The 19,456-nt window shown below is 34.6% G+C and overlaps 1 protein-coding gene and 1 non-coding gene across 4 annotated transcripts; one reads left to right on the forward strand and one right to left on the reverse strand.

The window, feature by feature from the left end:
• The first annotated feature begins 5,933 nt into the window (after positions 1–5,933).
• Positions 5,934–13,743, forward strand: LOC105057845 (probable 1-deoxy-D-xylulose-5-phosphate synthase, chloroplastic). Of its 3 annotated transcripts, none has more exons than XM_010940551.3 (11): positions 5,934–6,040; positions 9,375–9,452; positions 9,900–10,025; positions 10,149–10,313; positions 10,521–10,671; positions 10,898–11,169; positions 11,873–12,146; positions 12,255–12,562; positions 12,732–13,013; positions 13,101–13,385; positions 13,479–13,743. In XM_010940551.3, the coding sequence occupies exons 2-11, from the start codon at positions 9,375–9,377 to the stop codon at positions 13,626–13,628; spliced, it is 2,091 nt and encodes a 696-aa protein (XP_010938853.1). In that variant the 5' UTR covers positions 5,934–6,040; the 3' UTR covers positions 13,629–13,743.
• Positions 13,744–18,689: 4,946 nt separating this feature from the next.
• TRNAC-GCA (transfer RNA cysteine (anticodon GCA)) lies at positions 18,690–18,761 on the reverse strand. The gene has a single exon. It is a non-coding gene; the product is annotated as a tRNA-Cys (tRNA).
• Positions 18,762–19,456: the final 695 nt, after the last annotated feature.

Consider the following 19,456-nt stretch of genomic DNA (forward strand, 5'->3'; position numbering starts at 1 on the left):
TGAAGGGGAATGGGGATTGGCAAATCATATCTGGTGCAACGTGCCCCTTCTGTAGGTCAATAATGGACATAAGGATGCAATTAATAGAACCCATGAGAAGCAAGATAAGGTGGTTGATGCGAACATACGGCCATCACGTGGTACATACAGTGTAGGATGCAATAATTTCTGTATGAGGGTCCAGGTATCGGAGGCTTCTTGTATTGCATGCATCAGACGCAATGAAACCGTACAAATTTCACGGTGGATAATACGTCACGCTGTCTTTTATATCCCATTGATTTACGATTGCTCACTCTCCATCATGCATATGCTTTGGGATTTATCTGATTCATATATGTAATAATTTTTCATATCCGATTTTTTTTTTCTTTCTTTCTTTCCTCCTCCTTTCTCTTTTTTTTTTTTTTTTTTTCTAGAAAGAGCCGGTCTTCCAAGTCAAGGTTACGTGCTATGAGAAAGAACGCGGGTCCAGAGCTTGGCAAGTGTGCGGTAACACAGAAATTGGTGGAATCGAAAGCGAAATAAAGTGCCGTGGGGCCCCACTTGAAGGACTTTCTATGGAAGAAACTGAGTGCGTTTTAATTCGACCGCCCCACTCCCCATTCAGGAGTTTAGCGCGTTCGGGGCCAACACCAGGTCCCTTCGGTGGCTAACGTAGTGTCGGCTAGTACCGTCCATGGAACAAAAAATTCTTACGGGACCGGTAAGAAATATGAGATGAGCTTCCTGTCATTTTTACCGTTTGTCCATCTATCTCCTCCCTGTCATTCAATTTATTTATCCATCTATATATCTATTTATTTATCTATTCATTTATTTAATATATATATATATATAAATAAATATAAATATAAAAATTAAAAAAATTAAAAAAAAATTTATTAAAAAAATTATTTATCTCATAATCAAAAAATATATAATATTTTTTTTTCATCTTATTTTTAAAATATATATTTTATTGATACATATATCGAAACAAATGAACATATGATAAGTCAATATGCATCTTTAGATAAATAGATATAATTTTCAAAATATATATGATTAGATGATATACGCTTAGTAAATTAATTATCTAGTGATGTAATATTCACCTGTAGATACTACATGATCGGATGATATACCCTTATTGATTTTTTGATATAACTACAAGCCTCTTTGATATATATCCAGTAATGATCCGATATATACCTTTCAGTAAATCGATAAATAATTTCTAAAACATATTTTTATCGAACTATGCGTCTATCTCATATATAATTTTATCCAACCATGTAGTGTGTAATAGTAAATATAATATTTTGAAAACAAAGTATCAATTTGCTTGAATATATATATTGATTTATTAGATAACTAATTTGCTGAGTACATATCATCTAACTATATACTATATACTGGTGAATATTATATTTCAAAAATTATGTATTGATTACTTAGAAGTGTGTATTGATTTACTAGATGCTTCCTTTGCTTGGTGTGCATGTTATGTAGCATGTACCATAAAATACACATTCTGAAAACAAGAAGAAAAGAAGATGCTACACATTTTTTCAATTAATCATGAGATTGATGACCCTATTAGTAAGAGTAGTCTTTGACTTTTAGGTTTCTAGTTAAAGTTGGGTTCTAGAGAAACATAATAAAATAGGAAGCATATCCTATACTTCTTTCTTCGATGCCTACCCCATATGATTTTTGATCCCATCCATGGGCTGTCGATGTGCATCTTAGTAGCATATCCTTTGCTTTTGATTGATGGAAATTCTTGGTCTCCTTGGAATTATTTTATTATTTCACTAGCTTTGAGCCCATACATTTCACATGGATCGTAGGTCTGATCATGTTAAAAAAAATTATATATAAATAATAAAATAATATCCATTCAAATTTTTAGTATTATTTCATATTCTCAATTATCTATATAAATAGACTTTAACTATAAGAATGTAATAATATCATACATTAATAACATAATTTAATTTATATAAATAAGATTTAATATAGTTTTTTTATTAATCTAAGGCTTGAATTTAATACTTGAAGGATTGTTAGGTAGGAGGACATATAGCATAGAAAAAATTGCTCACGTAGACAATCTCAAATGCTAAAAAACTTTCTCTCAGTTTTTGCTTTATAACATATATATTAGATAGAGTTTTCTTGCAATGGCACCAAAGAGGCCAACACCACATGCACTATGCCAACCATATTGCATCTCAGTTCTTATGAGCATTGTACATCATATGTTCATTTTGGATTGGAGAATTGTACATCATATGTTCATTTTGGATTGGAGAAATTATACTCTGCATCATGCAATGACCCATCTCAATTTCTATAAGCCCCATGCATCATGCACTCATTTTGGATTGTCACTTTATGTACCTCATCTCAGTTTGTTCCTATGATGCACCATTGATGTAATGCGTAGTGTGGGATATAATAATTTTTTAGGTTGCCACCCTATGCATCTTATCTTAATTTGTGTCTGTTGTGCACAACTGATGTAGTGCATATGGCGCTAGATATAATTTCTCCAGCAAGAGGCTCAGTCCTATGACATGATATGAAATCTCGTGTGGCCAATGCATTTCATGAAAGTTTTTATGGTCTAAGTTGTTATAAAAAGCAACCGAAAACTAGGGAAAATATAGAAACAAAAACAATATAATTTGTACCTAATAAAGAAATATATGAAAACATTTCTATAGTTATTAGATGAAAAGTGATGGTGCTAGATCTTAATATGATATGATCAACTTGTTGGTTAAATAAGCTATAATGCCATCAATCTCAACTTACATAATGTTAGATAATTTTACATATACATCCTAGCAAATATAGTTTATTGTACATCTATCCCTCTAAAACTAACATGCTTCCACCTCAACGGGCATACACAAGCAAATAGGCAAAGCATGTTCCACATAATATAATATAAATATAAATATAAACTAATAATATGCATATATAAAAATAAAAATAAAAAAATACAATGACATTAATTTTATTAAAATATAATAAAATTTTATATATGAATAAATATTAAATGAAATGAAACATATACAACTTAGAACATAAGAATTGAAAGAGATAGCACATAATTTAAAAATAAAATATAAAATGAGAATATAAAAAATAAAATTTAAAAACTAACAAAAATGATGTATAATAGAACATAGAGAGTAAACTAAAAAATGCAAAACAAGATAGTGCTTTAAAAACACACAAAATGGCATCTGTAAAATAAAAAATTGAATATAAATACAAAAATCACAAGAAATATAAAGTAAAAATATAAATAAGTGATATTAATTAACTAACTCATTGCCATAAATGTAACTATCGGCTTGCTTGCTTGTTCGAGCAAATGATGCGACGTTGAAAAATATCTTTTTTTTTTCGGTCCTTATCTTCCTCTTCCGTAGAAATCATGAGAACATCCTAAAGCATAACATGCCTTTTTCTTCCTTAAGTATATAAAGGATAATTTTTGTTGTGGGTCTCTCAAGTAAGATATGAAAGGAAAAGATTTAAATACAAAAGAAAATTGCGAGAGACAGTAATGATAGGTTTCAATCTGGATTTGAGGGCATAGTTGTGCTTTTCCAATGATGAGAAATTTGAAGATTAATGAATTGGGAAGGACTTCCCTAGTCTGGAAAGAAGTCATAGCCTCTAGATTTCATGCACAAGAATGATCGATGCTCATTAGTGTATGCCTGTAAAGGGAATGTTTTTATTTAGAGATATATTGAAGGATATCAAATCAAAAGCAAATGTATAAAAATATTGTTTAATGTGAGTGCGTCAATTATAAGTTTCAATTAAAATAGGGATTTTTTGTATGGATTTGTAGTGATTAACAAAGTATATGGTTAAAATTTAGGATGGTAAAGGATTTGTGGTTAGGAAGAAATTAGGATGGAAAGTGTTTATAAGTCTTGTTTTGAAGGGGAAAAAGATATTTATACCTCATCCTAGCGACCAAAGCAATCAACTGAGTGGGCACCACATAGAAAAATTGAAGACCTGGACAAGGTGCAAGGTTGTCATGGCTACTATAAAACCGAATGGAAGACTTGGTCATGCTAGGCCAAATTAATGTAAGTGGCATCAATTGTATAGATGGAACAATGCTAGAACTTCATAAAACCAATAATGGTTTCAGCTGATGGTTACATGGTGAAGAAGGTATATGTCCAATTAGTGGAGCAGCTGGTAGAGTTGTAGAATATTACTGTCAGCCTTGTTGGAGATACATAATGAGTGACATATGCAGTTATGAGTATAGAAAACCAGTGGTTGTTTCGCGGTTTAGGATCATGTTATATAAATAAGAAGATGTGATCTGAAAGAAAATCCTTCTTCCAATTCAATTACTAGTCTTTATCTTTATTTTTACTACTTTATCCTTAATTTATCGTATCTTTAATTCTTTAAATTCTTTGCTCTTAATTATCCAGTTGACTTTAGTTTATCCTTACTGCTAGTATAGACTCGCAATCCTGGCTACACCTACTTTCTCCTTTTTTAGGTAGGAAGTATTATGGTAGTGAAAGTCTTCGAATGTTAAGATATTAGGACCCACACTGCAATCTCTTTTCCTTATCTATCTTTCCTACTATCCGATGCCAAGAGCATGCCTATACAATTACCCAACCCAGCCACAAGCTTATTATCCCATCTCGAGGGAAAATAAAAAAATATTATCAAAAAATTTCTGAAGCTGGTGTAAGACTAAGTGCAACCCATTCAAGTTTAGAGTTGTTAAGCACAAATCTGCAATTCTACACATGGTTAAAGGGCTAGGCTTGAAGGTATTTAGGAGTGTTTAGGATAAATTTGGAATAGATTCAATCGTTTCTAGGGTCTTGTTTGAAAAAATAGGACCAAATCATCATTGGTTATGAAAATTGAGGATAGGAGAGGGTTAAAAGGTTACTCTTCAAATTCACCGTTGGAGAAAGTTAAAGGTGGGATTGCTTTTTAGCAGTATTTTCTCACATTTTTATTCTCATGGGTGAGATAAATTCCGTTATTATATCATCTATGCGAACTAATCATTATAGATGATGTAAAAAATTTGATCAATGTTGCACACATTTATAAAGATTTATATCTAGGTTGTTTTTGCTAGATAAATTTTGAGTAGATTTATAAAAACATACTAACAAATAAAATAAAGGAAAAGTATATGAAAAGAACAAAGTGCCTTTTAATCATTTTTTTTGATTTTACGTATGTCTTCATTGATGATACACTTTATTAATAGTGGTAAAAAATTAATATATTTTTGTTTGGTTTGTAGGAAGAATTTTTTTTGTTAGAATATTTTTTTTGGGAAGCTGATCCTTGGGTACATGATGCTGAGGAAAATAGGTTTTGTATATTTGGTTGACATATGAAACTAATGCATTTCAAAGTGACTTATATTTAATTAAATATTTATTTTCTTGGAAAAGTTATATAAAATATCTATTATGCCTCTAATAAAGGGAAATATCTTATCCAATTATATCTAAAAGCTTAACAATATTTTTAGAAAAAAAGTTATCCAAATTTTCGATCCATGGGAAAATGACTTTTTCATATCCCATATGAATTTTTTTTAGTGAAATATATAAATTTTATTCCTATGGAAAAGCTACTTTTCTCTCTTTCTTTTTTGAAAACTTCAACCGAATATGAGGCACTTTTTCATTTTCCTGTTAACCACACTTTCTATAACAATCTGATTTTCTTTGAATTGGTTTGGGCCAATTGGACTACCCTTGACATATGATTGGCATGTGAGGTGAAGAGGACTCCCGATGGTGGTCCACTTGCTCTTTCGACTTCAACAAGCAATGAAAGTCTAGGGCCCACTGAATTCAAGCATGACCCTAGGGCTTCTCCATAAAAGAGATGCTCTCCTCCCTTTAGTACTCCACCATCAAGAATCCTATTGATCGTCACTGATTTTTGCTAGGATTTAAAGCTCTTTGCCATCGAAGTTCTTGGGGTTTTCCTCAAGCTAGACCTCGCTAGAGTCGAGGTAAAGACCCCTGATCTTTCTTCTTATCCCTTTCATGATCCTAAGATCACTATTTTCAATCAGATTTAAACTAATTGATGCTCAGATTATGATGAGTAGGGCCTCCCCTATTTCAAAATTTTCACCCATGTTTGCTTTTCTTTTGCCACCAACCACCATTTATAGGGTGTTTGCCGAGACTCCTGCTAAAGCCCAAATCTCTAGCTGAGGTTATGGCCACCATCATCAGCCCTTCCACAAAAGTCTAAGAAAAATGGTTTTATTTTGTTTCCTTTTCTATTTCTCCACTCTTGCCGACCAACCACTATCGCCGACTGCTTTTGCAGCCTCTCACCACTGCGGGACACCACCTTCTAGCCACCATCACTCTAGATTGAGCACTTCCTCTATTTTGAGAAAGATAGAGAGAACCTCCTCTCTCATTCTCTCTCCCCCCCTTCTTTTTTTCTCTTTCATCTCTTTAGTTGATATTGGGAATTTGGTTGAAGGGATTTAGGAGATTACTTATAGTCCCTGATGGACTCCCATAGAGGGTCCTAGGTTGTTAAGCCTATTTAGACCTCATTCTGCAGGCAAGAAAGTGTTGAGCAAGATATTGTGCACTTTAGTTCTTAAGTTGAGTTGTGGTCAGTAGTTGCTATATTTGAATCAATCACTGATAAAGACAAGAATCTCTCAATATGATTATCTATATGATTATGAAAGTTTTATATATAGATGTATCCCATATGATTGTAGATATTTTATATATATAGGCATGTCTATTATATACTGATGAATTGATATTGCATGAATTATGATGTTACTCATTCTAACTCTATACAAAACTTATTAATTTATTCTTGACTATAGTAATCGTGTAGTGTGTAAATGATCTAAAGAAAATCATGATTATATGATGGGACATAAGCAGCATTTAGACTAATCGGCCATACAAAAAAAGTGGTATATATGCTGTAAATGACATTATGTTTGGCCTATTATATGTTCGAGCGTAGCTATAACTAGTCGACCACTGAAAAGTCAACTCCAGATAATGAACTATGCTTAATCATAATTGTGATATAATTGAATTGAATGTCTAGCTAGCCATGTATGAAATATGATTTGTCAGCCATGAGCTGACATATGATATTATGATTGTCGATCATTAAATGAAAGCAACGTATATGTTTAGCCTACCATGAGCTGAAGCATGATTGTAATTAGTCCCATACTTAAATAAATTAAGATGATAAATTATATTTAATTATAAGTAAATTAAGTTTTTGTATAATACTTATAGGATCAAAGAAAAGAGGGGCATCTAAACTAACGGGCATGTATGAAATATGGTATATGTGATATTAGCTATGGGCGGAGGTGTACTATTATGGTTACAAGCCAAAGGGAGAAATGTGGTATATATTTTTAGCCTACCATATGCTGGAGTATGAGTGGGACTAATCTAATGCTGAAATTATAATATTTTCAGGATCCAACCTATGTTAACCAGTCAATGATAAGTAAGCTCACCAAATTACTATTGAATGAAATTGTTGATTGGGTAATATATGATGTGTAGAACAAATATATGGAAACATATGACATGCATCTTGAGACTCTTATTACGGTGATACTGTATGAAATTAGGTTGCTATACGATTAAAAACTTGACGTACATGCTGGTACGGCTTACCTGTTAACATAAGAGTACATGTACTAGATCCATTAAGTATTTATTCAATTATTAGATTGTTGATGGATGAATTATACTATTTTTCTATCAACTATATATTTGCTAAAAACTATTTTTTATTATTCAAGCTAATGCGTGGGCATAGAGGACTTTTACTAGGCTATAAGGCTTATATCTCTTATTGTATTTTTTTTTTCCAGAGTCGCAGGATGCCTCGTCTCATATAGGTTTGGATATGGAGTTTGTGCAATTGAGTCGTTAGTTCGATAATTGATTTTTTGATATCAGATGAGCATTTAAAATTTTATAATTGATTAAACTTTATTATTTCATGATAATGAATTTATTTAGATAAATTATTATGGCTCAATTTTATGATTTAATTTGATTTTTCATGTCATTATAATTATATTCGTCGTATAGGTCTTACATGATTTTTAGGGCACCACTTTAGAGTTCATACAGCTGAGTCACATGTTTGACCCGGATATTGAGCTTGGGGCATAAGACTTTGCCTCCTCTTCTTATGAAATAGGAATAAATCAATTCTAAAAATTAATCCGATTGGGAAAAAGAAAGACTTTCTTCAGAGATTTGTTCTTGCATTATTTGAATTATCTTCTTAGTTCTAATAAAACTCTCTTTCCTAAAAAAAACATAACTGATAAAAATGAACTTGATCAAGAAAAAATTCTTCAAGAGGTAAATATATACTTCTACATCAACTCTATTTTCTGTCATTGTGTTTGATTTTTCTCAAACTAGAAGATATATTTAGTCAAACTTTTTATCTAAATGGAAGCTTTTGGTTTGATTAGGTTTCAAATAATAGAATTTGGACCTAACTATCGGGGGTGGCATCGTACTATAGATATCAAAATTTTATTTGAATTTTTTTAAAAAAAATTATCTCAATCAAATATTATATGGTCAAATTATAGTCTCCAAAATTTTGACTTATGATTTGACCTTCTAATATAGTACGTTTCACTTTTGGATCCTGTCCAATTCTATCTATAGTGGCCAAAGAAATCAACATCAAGTCTGAGATGAAATATAATTTTATAAATATTTTTTAAAAATGCATGTAACGCATGATCCATTCTTGAAAATTATTTAATTCCTAATCATATCTTAGATAAATCTCAGCCAAATATCCATCCAACCAAATATCTCGGTAAAAATCACGGTAGATATGAGCACACCGCTTTTGGTTTCCTCAACATTTTCCTTTTCTTGAATGCATCACATTTTCTTTTTCCTGAGTGCATCCATCCACGTTATCCTTTGCGGATTTCTGATGAGGTGGCCCAATGAGACCCGGGTGCCCATATTTTGTCGACTGCGTCGGCCAGAGGAGGTTTCATGGGGACGGAAGCAATGGAAGGATGGTAAGTGGGGTTCGAACGTGGCAAATTAATACCAGCCACATGCATCAACACCTTGCCCATTGCCCCCTCTCTCTCATTTTTCGTCGTACACCCTATCATCATCCAACGTGCATGACGGTCTTTACCTTCTCTTTTCCCTTGTTCTTGCGTCTCTATATAGCCCACTAGCACTTCCTCTGTTTCTGTCCTCCTCCTCTGCTATTGTGGTACCTATTGTTGCTTCCTAAATCCTATGGCTCTCTCTACATTCTCTTTCCCTTCCCAGATGCCCTCTCTTCTGTGTCCCCACTGGCTTGGCGGTGCTGACCTCCATTCCCACCAACATCAGTATAGACTTCTCAAGGTTAGTTTGCTCCACCTTCCAAATTTGTTCTTTGTTTAATTATTATTTTTTTAAGTTTTCCTTCAGATAACTGTTTCTGATTTTCAAACCATTGCAAGTCCCTTGCAGTTTCTTTAGATGGAATTCTGATGATGTAATACAGAGTTTTATGAGTGTTTCTTTAGATGGAATTTTGATGATGTAATACAGAGTTTTATGAGTGGCTTGATTGTTAGTTATAAAATATAACGGTCGAATTGAAGTTGAGGAATTTTTTGAATCTTTCTGAAGATTTTATAACGGATAATCCGAATAAAATGACCATCAAGGTGGTCTAAGACACAGATAATCATAATTAAGAATTAAAATTACTTATAACATGTTTTTTAGACTTAAGCTGCTTATAAACTTGCAATTAGTAGGATGTATCAGTGGATCAAATGGGGTTGTTTTTGTGGTGTTTTGCAGACTAGGAAAAGGCCATGTGTTTGTGCATCACTATCAGAGCATGGAGAGTATCATTCACAGAGACCACCAACTCCTCTCTTGGACACTATCAACTATCCCATCCATATGAAGAATCTCTCAATCAAGGTGAGCTAAGGAGTGCCCAAAACCACCCTTTAGCTATTCTCTGAAATGTTTGCTAGGGATCCCTGCAAAAGATCAGTGTGGCATATGATGCTGAAGTTAAAATGATCATTTTATTTCGTGTAGGAGCTTAAGCAGCTGGGGGATGAGCTCCGTTCGGACATCATCTTCCATGTCTCAAAAACCGGAGGTCATCTTGGCTCGAGCCTTGGTGTGGTTGAGCTAACAGTTGCCCTCCACCATGTCTTCAATGCTCCTCAAGATAAGATACTCTGGGATGTTGGCCACCAGGTTCTTTTCTGTTCCTTAATTGTTCTTTTTTCTTCTATACTGTCTTGCGGTTTTCTTCTAATGGAGACAATGATGATGGCTGCTTGAAAACTTTAATATATAGTTATGATTTTATTTTTGTATTTCTCAATCAAGTATTCAAATAAGATTGTTCTTATATGGAAAAGGAGCAAGACCAAGTGTTCTAAGAGTTTGATGTTTTTGCAGTCATATCCACACAAGATCTTGACAGGGAGGAGAGACAAGATGCCAACTTTGAGACAGACAAATGGCTTGTCTGGTTTCACTAAACGCTCAGAGAGCGAGTATGACTCCTTTGGTGCTGGTCACAGTTCCACCAGTATCTCGGCGGCCCTTGGTACCTTTGGATCCTATACCTTTTTCTCAAAGCATTAGGTAGTTCATAATAGAAATCATGATTATTAACATCCATATCAACTGAACTTTTAGTTTTCTGGTTTTAAGTATACATGGTAACATAATTTTCTTGGTCTTGAGGTTCCACTACTCTGAGAATGATGAGCAACCATTATGTCATCAATTATTCATTGCTTCCAATACATGAAATGCTTTCTGGTGATTAGGGATGGCTGTTGGGAGAGATCTAAAGGGAAGAAAAAACAATGTGATCGCAGTAATAGGGGATGGAGCCATGACTGCCGGACAGGCATATGAGGCTATGAACAATGCTGGATATCTTGATTCAGACATGATTGTCATACTGAATGACAACAAGCAGGTTTCTCTGCCCACTGCAAATCTTGATGGGCCTATACCACCAGTTGGAGCTTTGAGCAGTGCTCTCAGTAGATTGCAGTCTAGCCGACCTCTAAGAGAACTCAGGGAGGTAGCTAAGGTAAGTAAAAGCATATATTTTCTTTTTTACTTTGGGTGGATGGGTGATGTGAGTGTGCCAGTGTGGTTATGTTCATTTTTTCTCCTCCTTATCTAAGAGAGAGTAAAAATAAGGCTACAAGGCCAAAAATTTAGAAAAATTTCTGACCAGAGCTTCACTCAACTGAATTCTAGATCAAATTTTTAAAGAATTGCTCTTGTACATGGACATTTACAAAAAATTTGATCAAGTGTCTTTTGCAAGACTGTTCCCCACTTTCTTGACGTTGCTATCGAACTAGATTTTGCAATCTAATTGCCACTTTAACATAGGCATGATAACAAGGCTTATCGCACCAAGTTGGCTATATGGATCCTGCTTTATTTTTGACATTTTTTGGTTGAGGGAACCTTACCAATGATTCTTATCTATTGCCAAAGCTTTTGAGGGACTTTAGTGGTTCTTTCAGATCACTCCTGCTGACCTCCATGTGAGTGCTCTTTGTTCTCCCCCTCTTGTCCTATCCAAGGCAAGTTGATGCTTATCATTGGCACTAGATTCACTGGAAATAATGGTTGTACCAGGGCATTTCTTCAGTATTGTCTGCTGAGGAACTAGAATCAATTCTTGTGGCACAAACAAGCATTAGATGCAGCCAAAAGCACTAGTTATTTTCTTTTCTGCAATCATAAAAATCTGAATTGTCTGTTTGAACTTTTTTTAGGGAGTCACAAAGCAGATTGGTGGCTCAATGCATAAACTAGCTGCAAAAGTTGATGAGTATGCTCGAGGAATGATTAGTGGATCTGGTTCAACCTTGTTCGAAGAGCTTGGTCTCTACTACATAGGTCCAGTTGATGGTCACAACATGGATGACCTCGTCACCATTCTCAAAGAGGTTAAGAGCACAAAAACAACAGGCCCAGTTTTCATCCATGTTGTGACTGAGAAAGGAAGAGGATACCCCTATGCGGAGAGAGCTGCTGACAAGTATCATGGTAATGACTGAATGCCATGGAGGAATGCAGAGTGATGGAGATTTTGAGGATTAGGCTCTAGTCAGTGGTAATGTCTTTTAGGTTATAATCTGCATTTTCCCCCTGCAGGTGTCGCAAAATTTGATCCATCAACTGGAAAGCAATTCAAATCTAGTACCAAGACTCAGTCTTATACAAACTACTTTGCTGAGGCTTTGATATCTGAAGCAGAGGTGGACAAAGATATTGTTGCAATTCATGCAGCAATGGGAGGGGGAACAGGTCTCAACTACTTTCTTCGCCGCTTTCCGACAAGGTGTTTTGATGTTGGAATTGCAGAGCAGCATGCTGTCACATTTGCTGCTGGTCTAGCCTGTGAAGGCCTTAAGCCTTTTTGCGCAATCTACTCATCATTCTTGCAACGGGCTTACGATCAGGCAAGTCGATGCCTTTCGCTGCATTTCTTCTCTAGAATTTGCTGCAAAAGTATGAAAACTTGAGATATAATCATAAGCCAACTGTTCCATTTCATAAGCATTTGAAACAAAATCTCACCAAAATACATTTAGAATTGCGAGAGGTTTATGTTTCAGTTTCGTGATGCAGGTGATACATGATGTGGATTTGCAGAAACTGCCGGTAAGGTTTGCAATGGATCGAGCTGGACTCGTTGGGGCTGATGGCCCAACTCATTGTGGATCATTCGATGTCACATACATGGCATGCCTGCCAAACATGGTCGTCATGGCTCCTTCAGATGAGGCCGAACTATTTCACATGGTTGCCACTGCAGCAGCCATCGATGACCGGCCATCTTGTTTCCGATATCCTAGAGGTAATGGGGTTGGTGTTCCACTACCAGCAGGAAACAAGGGTGTCCCTCTTGAGGTATTTGTTAAGGAGATCATGACCCTTCAACTTGTTTGAGCTCACATAACAATCATGAGGACAAAATAGATTAACAGGCATTTTCAGGTGGGCAAAGGAAGGATACTGATTGAGGGTGAGAGGGTGGCACTTCTGGGATATGGAGCAGCTGTTCAAGGCTGCTTGGCTGCTGCTTCCCTGCTAGAGGAACATAGCCTGAAAGTAACAGTTGCTGATGCGCGCTTCTGCAAGCCATTGGATCATGCCCTCATTCGGAGCCTAGCTAGATCACATGAGCTGCTTATCACGGTCGAAGAAGGCTCCATCGGGGGATTTGGCTCTCATGTTGCTCAGTTCATGTCACTTGATGGCCTCCTTGATGGCACAACAAAGGTAAGATCCATTGTCTTATAGTATCATCAAAGATGTGGTTATGTTAAAAGTCATTCAGGATATTGATTTTGATTTGGAACTTCTTGGGTGCAGTGGAGACCGGTGGTTCTTCCAGATAGATACATTGACCATGGATCACCAGCTGATCAATTATCAGAGGCTGGCTTGACACCATCACATATAGCAGCTACTGTATTCAATATTCTTGGACAAACTAGAGAGGCTCTTGAAATCATGTCATAGGGGGAAAAAACAGCAGGAAAATGTGTTCTTCATCTAGATATAGAGGGTGGTCTTTGTCCCATTGCTTGTACATTTTGATGTTAGTGTGGTAATAAAGAACATAGGTCTTTGAGCAGGTCTGCATGCAAAATGACACACTTGACCAATGGATGATGACAGATGGATTTAAACTGTTAAAAAACATTAAATCTCAGTAGGAAACCTGTTGATGTTCAGTAACTCGGGGTCTGACTATTTATAACTTTTCAAGGATATAGGTTTCTGTTGGCCCAAAAAACAAAAGAAAATGAAGATATCTTCAGAAATTCATAGAGGGAGCTCATCTCCGATGCCTTGGTAGAGTGTACAACAAGAAGACAGTTAGGATTCTCCAGAACCATTGTTGACAGCCATTGTAGCACATAACCAAAAAGTTGTCATTATTTCACCAGAACATCAAAACTTATAAACTCAAGATGATGATTATAAAATTTGTAAATTACATTTTTCAAGCATACCTAAAAACAGATAAATTCCTTTCGCAGCCAACCAAAGTAATGGAGGACCATTTTAACTAATTATGCTTAACATCAAAGATAATGTCCTCCAACTTTCTAATGAAGCATGAAAAGCTCTTCTATTCCTTTCTAATCCAATATACCACCAGGTGGTCATGCACAAAATTCCAACATCTTTGAAAACCTGCTTAGTTCTCTTCTGCTTACAAATTATCCGAAAAGAAAATAAAGAAGCAGATTTGCTATTCAGTTCCAACTTGGTCATAAAGAATTTTCATATAAATTTAACAAAATCGCAATGCAGGAAAAGATGAAACCAGTCTCCTGAATCATATTACACATCAAAGATTTATTTAGATGAGGCCAATTCCACTGCTTCAAATTGTCCAATTTCAAATTTTTCTCCTTTAGAACAAGCCAATAGAAAGTCTCAACTTACTCTGAAGCAATAAGTGGATCAAATCTCTTTTGTGCTAGGCATTTTTACTCCCTCAAAATCAAGGAAGTTATAGGACTTGATGAAGACTCCCCTAGTAAACTCTATTCCCATACTAAATTATCTGAATTAGAGGATGGAGAGAAGGAATAAACTAAATGAATTAACTGAAATAGCCTTCCAAGCAACCCTTTGGAAAAAGATCTTCTAAAAGGACAATCCCCAATTCTTCCAGCATTTAACTCTTAAATGGGGGATTAGCAACCAAACAATTTTTTTTCAAATATCAGACCTAAAAGTCTATGAAAAATAGAATTTAGAGTACATTTTGTATCCCACTGATCCAGCTATAACCTAGCTCTCAAACCATCATCCAATCTGAAGGAAACCATCTTTAGACTTCTAAGACTTCCTCCAAGAAAATGAAGCCCGAGGAAGACAAGAATAGGAATAAAAATTCCTTCACTTTTGATAATTTATAACACAAACTATCCCTAATTGAGCTCCTCCAAGTTCTTAACAGCAAGATGACCTTGAGATTTTAATTTGCCAACAATCTTCCAACTTACCAACAGAAACTCTCCATTAATAGAAACTTATCCTTTCCAAAGGAAACCTCTTCTAATCCTACCAATTCTTTTAATCACCCAAGAAGGAACTATAAAGGATAGAAAATAGAGGAAGATTAGATTAAGCAAAATGCTCAAGTTAACCTTCCCCCAAATAGGGGAGATTTGCCTTTTCAACCAGTCAGCTTCTAATCAAATCTTTGAATTAAAAAGAACCAATTCTCTTTCAACAATTAAGGGCAAAATCTTGACGGTTGGACCGCACCCCGCACACCTCTCAAAGCACTACAAATTCCATTCATTTATCTGCACAGCTCTTAAAGCAGCCATTGCATGATCCAATGGTGGACTCATGTGAAGGAAGGTGAATCCTTCTTTCACGCAAAAGATACAACCCCTGTCCTCTCCAAAAACAACTGTGCGTTATTTTGTTTAAGGTGGAATTCTCCTGGTAGCATTTTTTGATGTACTCTTCGTTCTCTTGATAAATTTGGGCTTAGGTCCATTTCCCCTCGAAAAAACAGGAAATAAAACTAGAAAACATATAGTTGAACCTTAAGAAGAAAATAAAAATAAAGGGTAAGATTTTCAACTAAGTAGGATCTGAGCTTGTCATTAGGAGAAAAGGGAAAGAAAGAAAAGTGAGAAGAAATAACCAAGCTAAGTATGGAAGAAAAAATAGAATTTAAAAAAGAATTAAAAATTTTAAATAGCGTACAACACATTTAAGGGCCCAACCAGGTTTGAACCTTTTCATTATGAGAAAAGGAATAGAAAGAAAAATAAAGAAGAAAGCAAAATAAAATTTGGCAAAAAAAAAAAAAGTTAATTCTAATTAAGGGTTCAATATTGAAGCAATGTTAGTAAAAGCCCCTTTTCTTACACAGGTTTGGACCAGAATTATCTCACAAAATATTCCAAAATAATTGTTTTTTTTTTTTAATTTTCCTTAACATGGAATTGATGTAATTATTGATTGTAAAACAGAAGATTTTCCATTCAAATACTTGGGTCTGTCCCTGCATTATAAGTATTAGAGACAACAAGATTGGACACCGCTTATTGAGAAGGTCTCAAAAAAGTTAGCGGCATGGAAAGGAAAATTGCTCACCATTGCTGGTCGACTAATTCTGCTTAATTCGGTAATCACGCCAATCGTATCCTACCGGATGTCAAACCTCATGTTGCCACCCGGCATTGTCTGACGAATAGATAGCCTGCGACGGGCATTCCTACGGACAAAAGATGACAAGGTAAAATAGGTTCGGCATTTACTGCATTGGAGTTCAGTCTGCAGGCCAAAACGGTTCAGTGGAATGGGCGTTGCTGACATTGCAACCCTAAACAAAGTGCTGTTCTGCAAGTGGTGGTGGAAGTTATTTGAGAATCAAGGCTTGTCTTTGTACTCACTGATCTGTACGGCTTATTACCAGCATCGGCCATTCACATTGAACATGCAATAACAACAACGTCTGTCGATACTTTGGAACTTAGTCTCGAAGGTTTGTAATTTATTTCAAATCCTCATCAAGTTTAGTCTTAGAAATGGAACCAATATCTTATTCTAGCATGATACTTGGTTATTTCCTCAACCTATCAAAGATAGGTTTCCTTGCCTAGACGCTCTCACACCTGAGGAAAACATTACGATAGCTGATGCTTGTATCTGTCTCAGAGACTCTAATTTCAGGTCACTCGTTTTAAATGGCTCTCATGAGGGATGTCTTCAATGTCTGAAACATGAGATGTCCATGTTAGATCTTTCTAATACTCATGACTCTATTCAATGGAAATGGTTTCCCAAAGAGCAGTTCTCAACCAAATGATGTTATAACTTCATAATGGATGGAGGAGTTAGACCATTTATCAGTCAAATTGTATGGAAAATAGGAGTTCCAGAGAAAGTTAAATGCTTCATATATCTCTATTTTCATGACAAAATACTAACCAAATCCAATCTTGTTAAGCGTGGGTGGAAAGGAACAACAATTTGGATACTATGGAAGGAACGGAGTAAACGATGTTTTGACTTTCATGCCTTTCTAACAATTTTTTTGTGGCGAGAAATGTCGCTAAGATGTTCTTATCCTGGACCGAACACCTGCCTGCCAATCAGAATTCTTCGGTTAATCAGGTTTTGATTTGTCTGAAGAAACTACTTAACCAGCAGTATCATCCCAGCATCAACTCAGTAGCTCCTCTGGATTGAACTAAACAGGGTGTCGGTTATTCATTTCTTAAGTATGATCTCCGTATACCTCCTCTCACCAAAATGTGTAGGATACGAAGTTGATAATCTCTCATCAAGATATACTATGACATAACTAAATTACTATATTTATTATATTATATTAGTGACATACACCTTGGGTTAGGTCTTTCCTAACTCATTTTCATCAAAAAAATTCTATTAACTGGACCTTTTTGTATCATCCTTTATCCCCTCCCACCCCTCCACACCACACACACCCCCCCACCCCCACACCAAAACCCCTCCTCTTTAATATGCTTGAGAGGATGTATTGCTGTTCTTGATAAATTTGGGCTTCGGCCCATTCCCTCTAAAAAAATGGAAAAAAACTAGAAAAGAGTTGAATATGAAAAATAAAAATGTTAAAGGAAATGATTTTCAATTAAGAAGGATTTGAGTTTTTTAATAAGAGAAAAGACAAAGAAAGAAAAAAGAGTAAAGAAAGGAAGAAAGCTAGAATAATTTAATAGAAGAAAGCATAAAATTTTTAAAGTAACGAGAAGTATAATTTTCAAATAGTATACGATTCATTTAAGGGCCCAACCACGTTTGAACCTTTCATTATGAGGCAACGAATGGAAATAAAAGGGAGAAAAAATAAAAAAATAAAAAAAAGAAAAGAAGAAGAAAGTTACATATGAGTTAGCGATAGAAAGAAAGAATAAAATTTAATATATACATATACATACATACATACATACATACATACATACATACATACATACATACATATATATATATATATATATATATATATATATATATATATATATATATATATATATATATTCAAAAAATATGTGGGTGGTGGCATCATGTAGGGTAGTCAATCCTGTACAATAACGAAAAATTTCAAAAAATATAAAATTCATTTAAGGACCCAATTAGGGTAAATGAAAGCAAAATAGAATCTAGTAAAAGAAAGAATAGAATGAAATTTTTATGAACATAAAACTATTACAATTTATTTGAGGGCGCAATCATATTTGAATAAAAACTAAATAGGTTTTAGCAAAAGAAAGAAAAAAATATTAAAAGTTAAAAAATCAATGTTATTTAAGGGCCCAACCAAGTTTGGATCTTTTCCTTATGATAAAATAAATAGAAAGAAGGAAAAAAAAAATAAAAATAAAAGCTAAATAGAATATGCATAAAAAAAGATAAATATAATTAAAAAAAAAAGAATAGAATTTTTAGAAAAAAATTAAGAAATTAAAAATTTTAAGTAGGAACTAACTAGGTTTGAATGAAAGCTAAATAGATTTAAATATATATATATAGTTTTCAAGTAAAAGATAACTGTATTTGAGGGCCCAACCGGGTTCGAACCGGTGACCAACTGATCTGCAGTCAATTGCTCTACCACTGAGCTATGGACCCACAACAGTGGAGTGCAGTTTTGAAGCTCTCAATTTAAATATATGAAAAGCCTCACTAACGTGAGCACTTCTAATAATTCACTAATACCTTTTCCTTTTTAACAATAATAACCTGGCCACCCCCTGTGCACTTGTGTCATTAAGGGCATAACTGGTAACAACACCAAATAATGGTCCCTCAGTCGAAAGCAATTTACAGAATGGGCAGTTGTATGTTTTGATTGATATGTTTTTGTCAAAAAAAAAAAAACAAAAAGTTTTGATTGATAGGTTGACTTGGCCCTTTTTCTTTTCCATTTTTAATCCATGTCCAAATTGAATTTAATCAAGTTTGGTTTGCATGATCTATTTGGGTCCAATGCTAGGTCCTAGTCTAAATCGTTTTACATGAGGCAAGTGTATAATGTTCTTTACCAAAAAAAAGGCAAGTGTATAATGTTTGCTTAAAAGCTTGGGAACTGAAGACATCAATGAAGGCATCAAATCGATCTTATATGCCGATGACACTTTGATTTTCTGAAATTTATTCTCTATTATTTGGAATTCTTTATTGGACTTAAGATAATCTTGAATAACAGTCAAATACAGGATTGTTAAATCACCTGGATAGTCCTATGCTTCGACCCTTTAAATGATTCAGGCAAAATGCCTAAATGCCAAGTGTTTGATTAAGAAGTAACTTAAATTTTGTTTAGC

This window comes from Elaeis guineensis, chromosome 14 (genome assembly GCF_000442705.2).
Source record: "Elaeis guineensis isolate ETL-2024a chromosome 14, EG11, whole genome shotgun sequence".
In the NCBI taxonomy this organism is placed as follows: Eukaryota; Viridiplantae; Streptophyta; class Magnoliopsida; order Arecales; family Arecaceae; genus Elaeis; species Elaeis guineensis.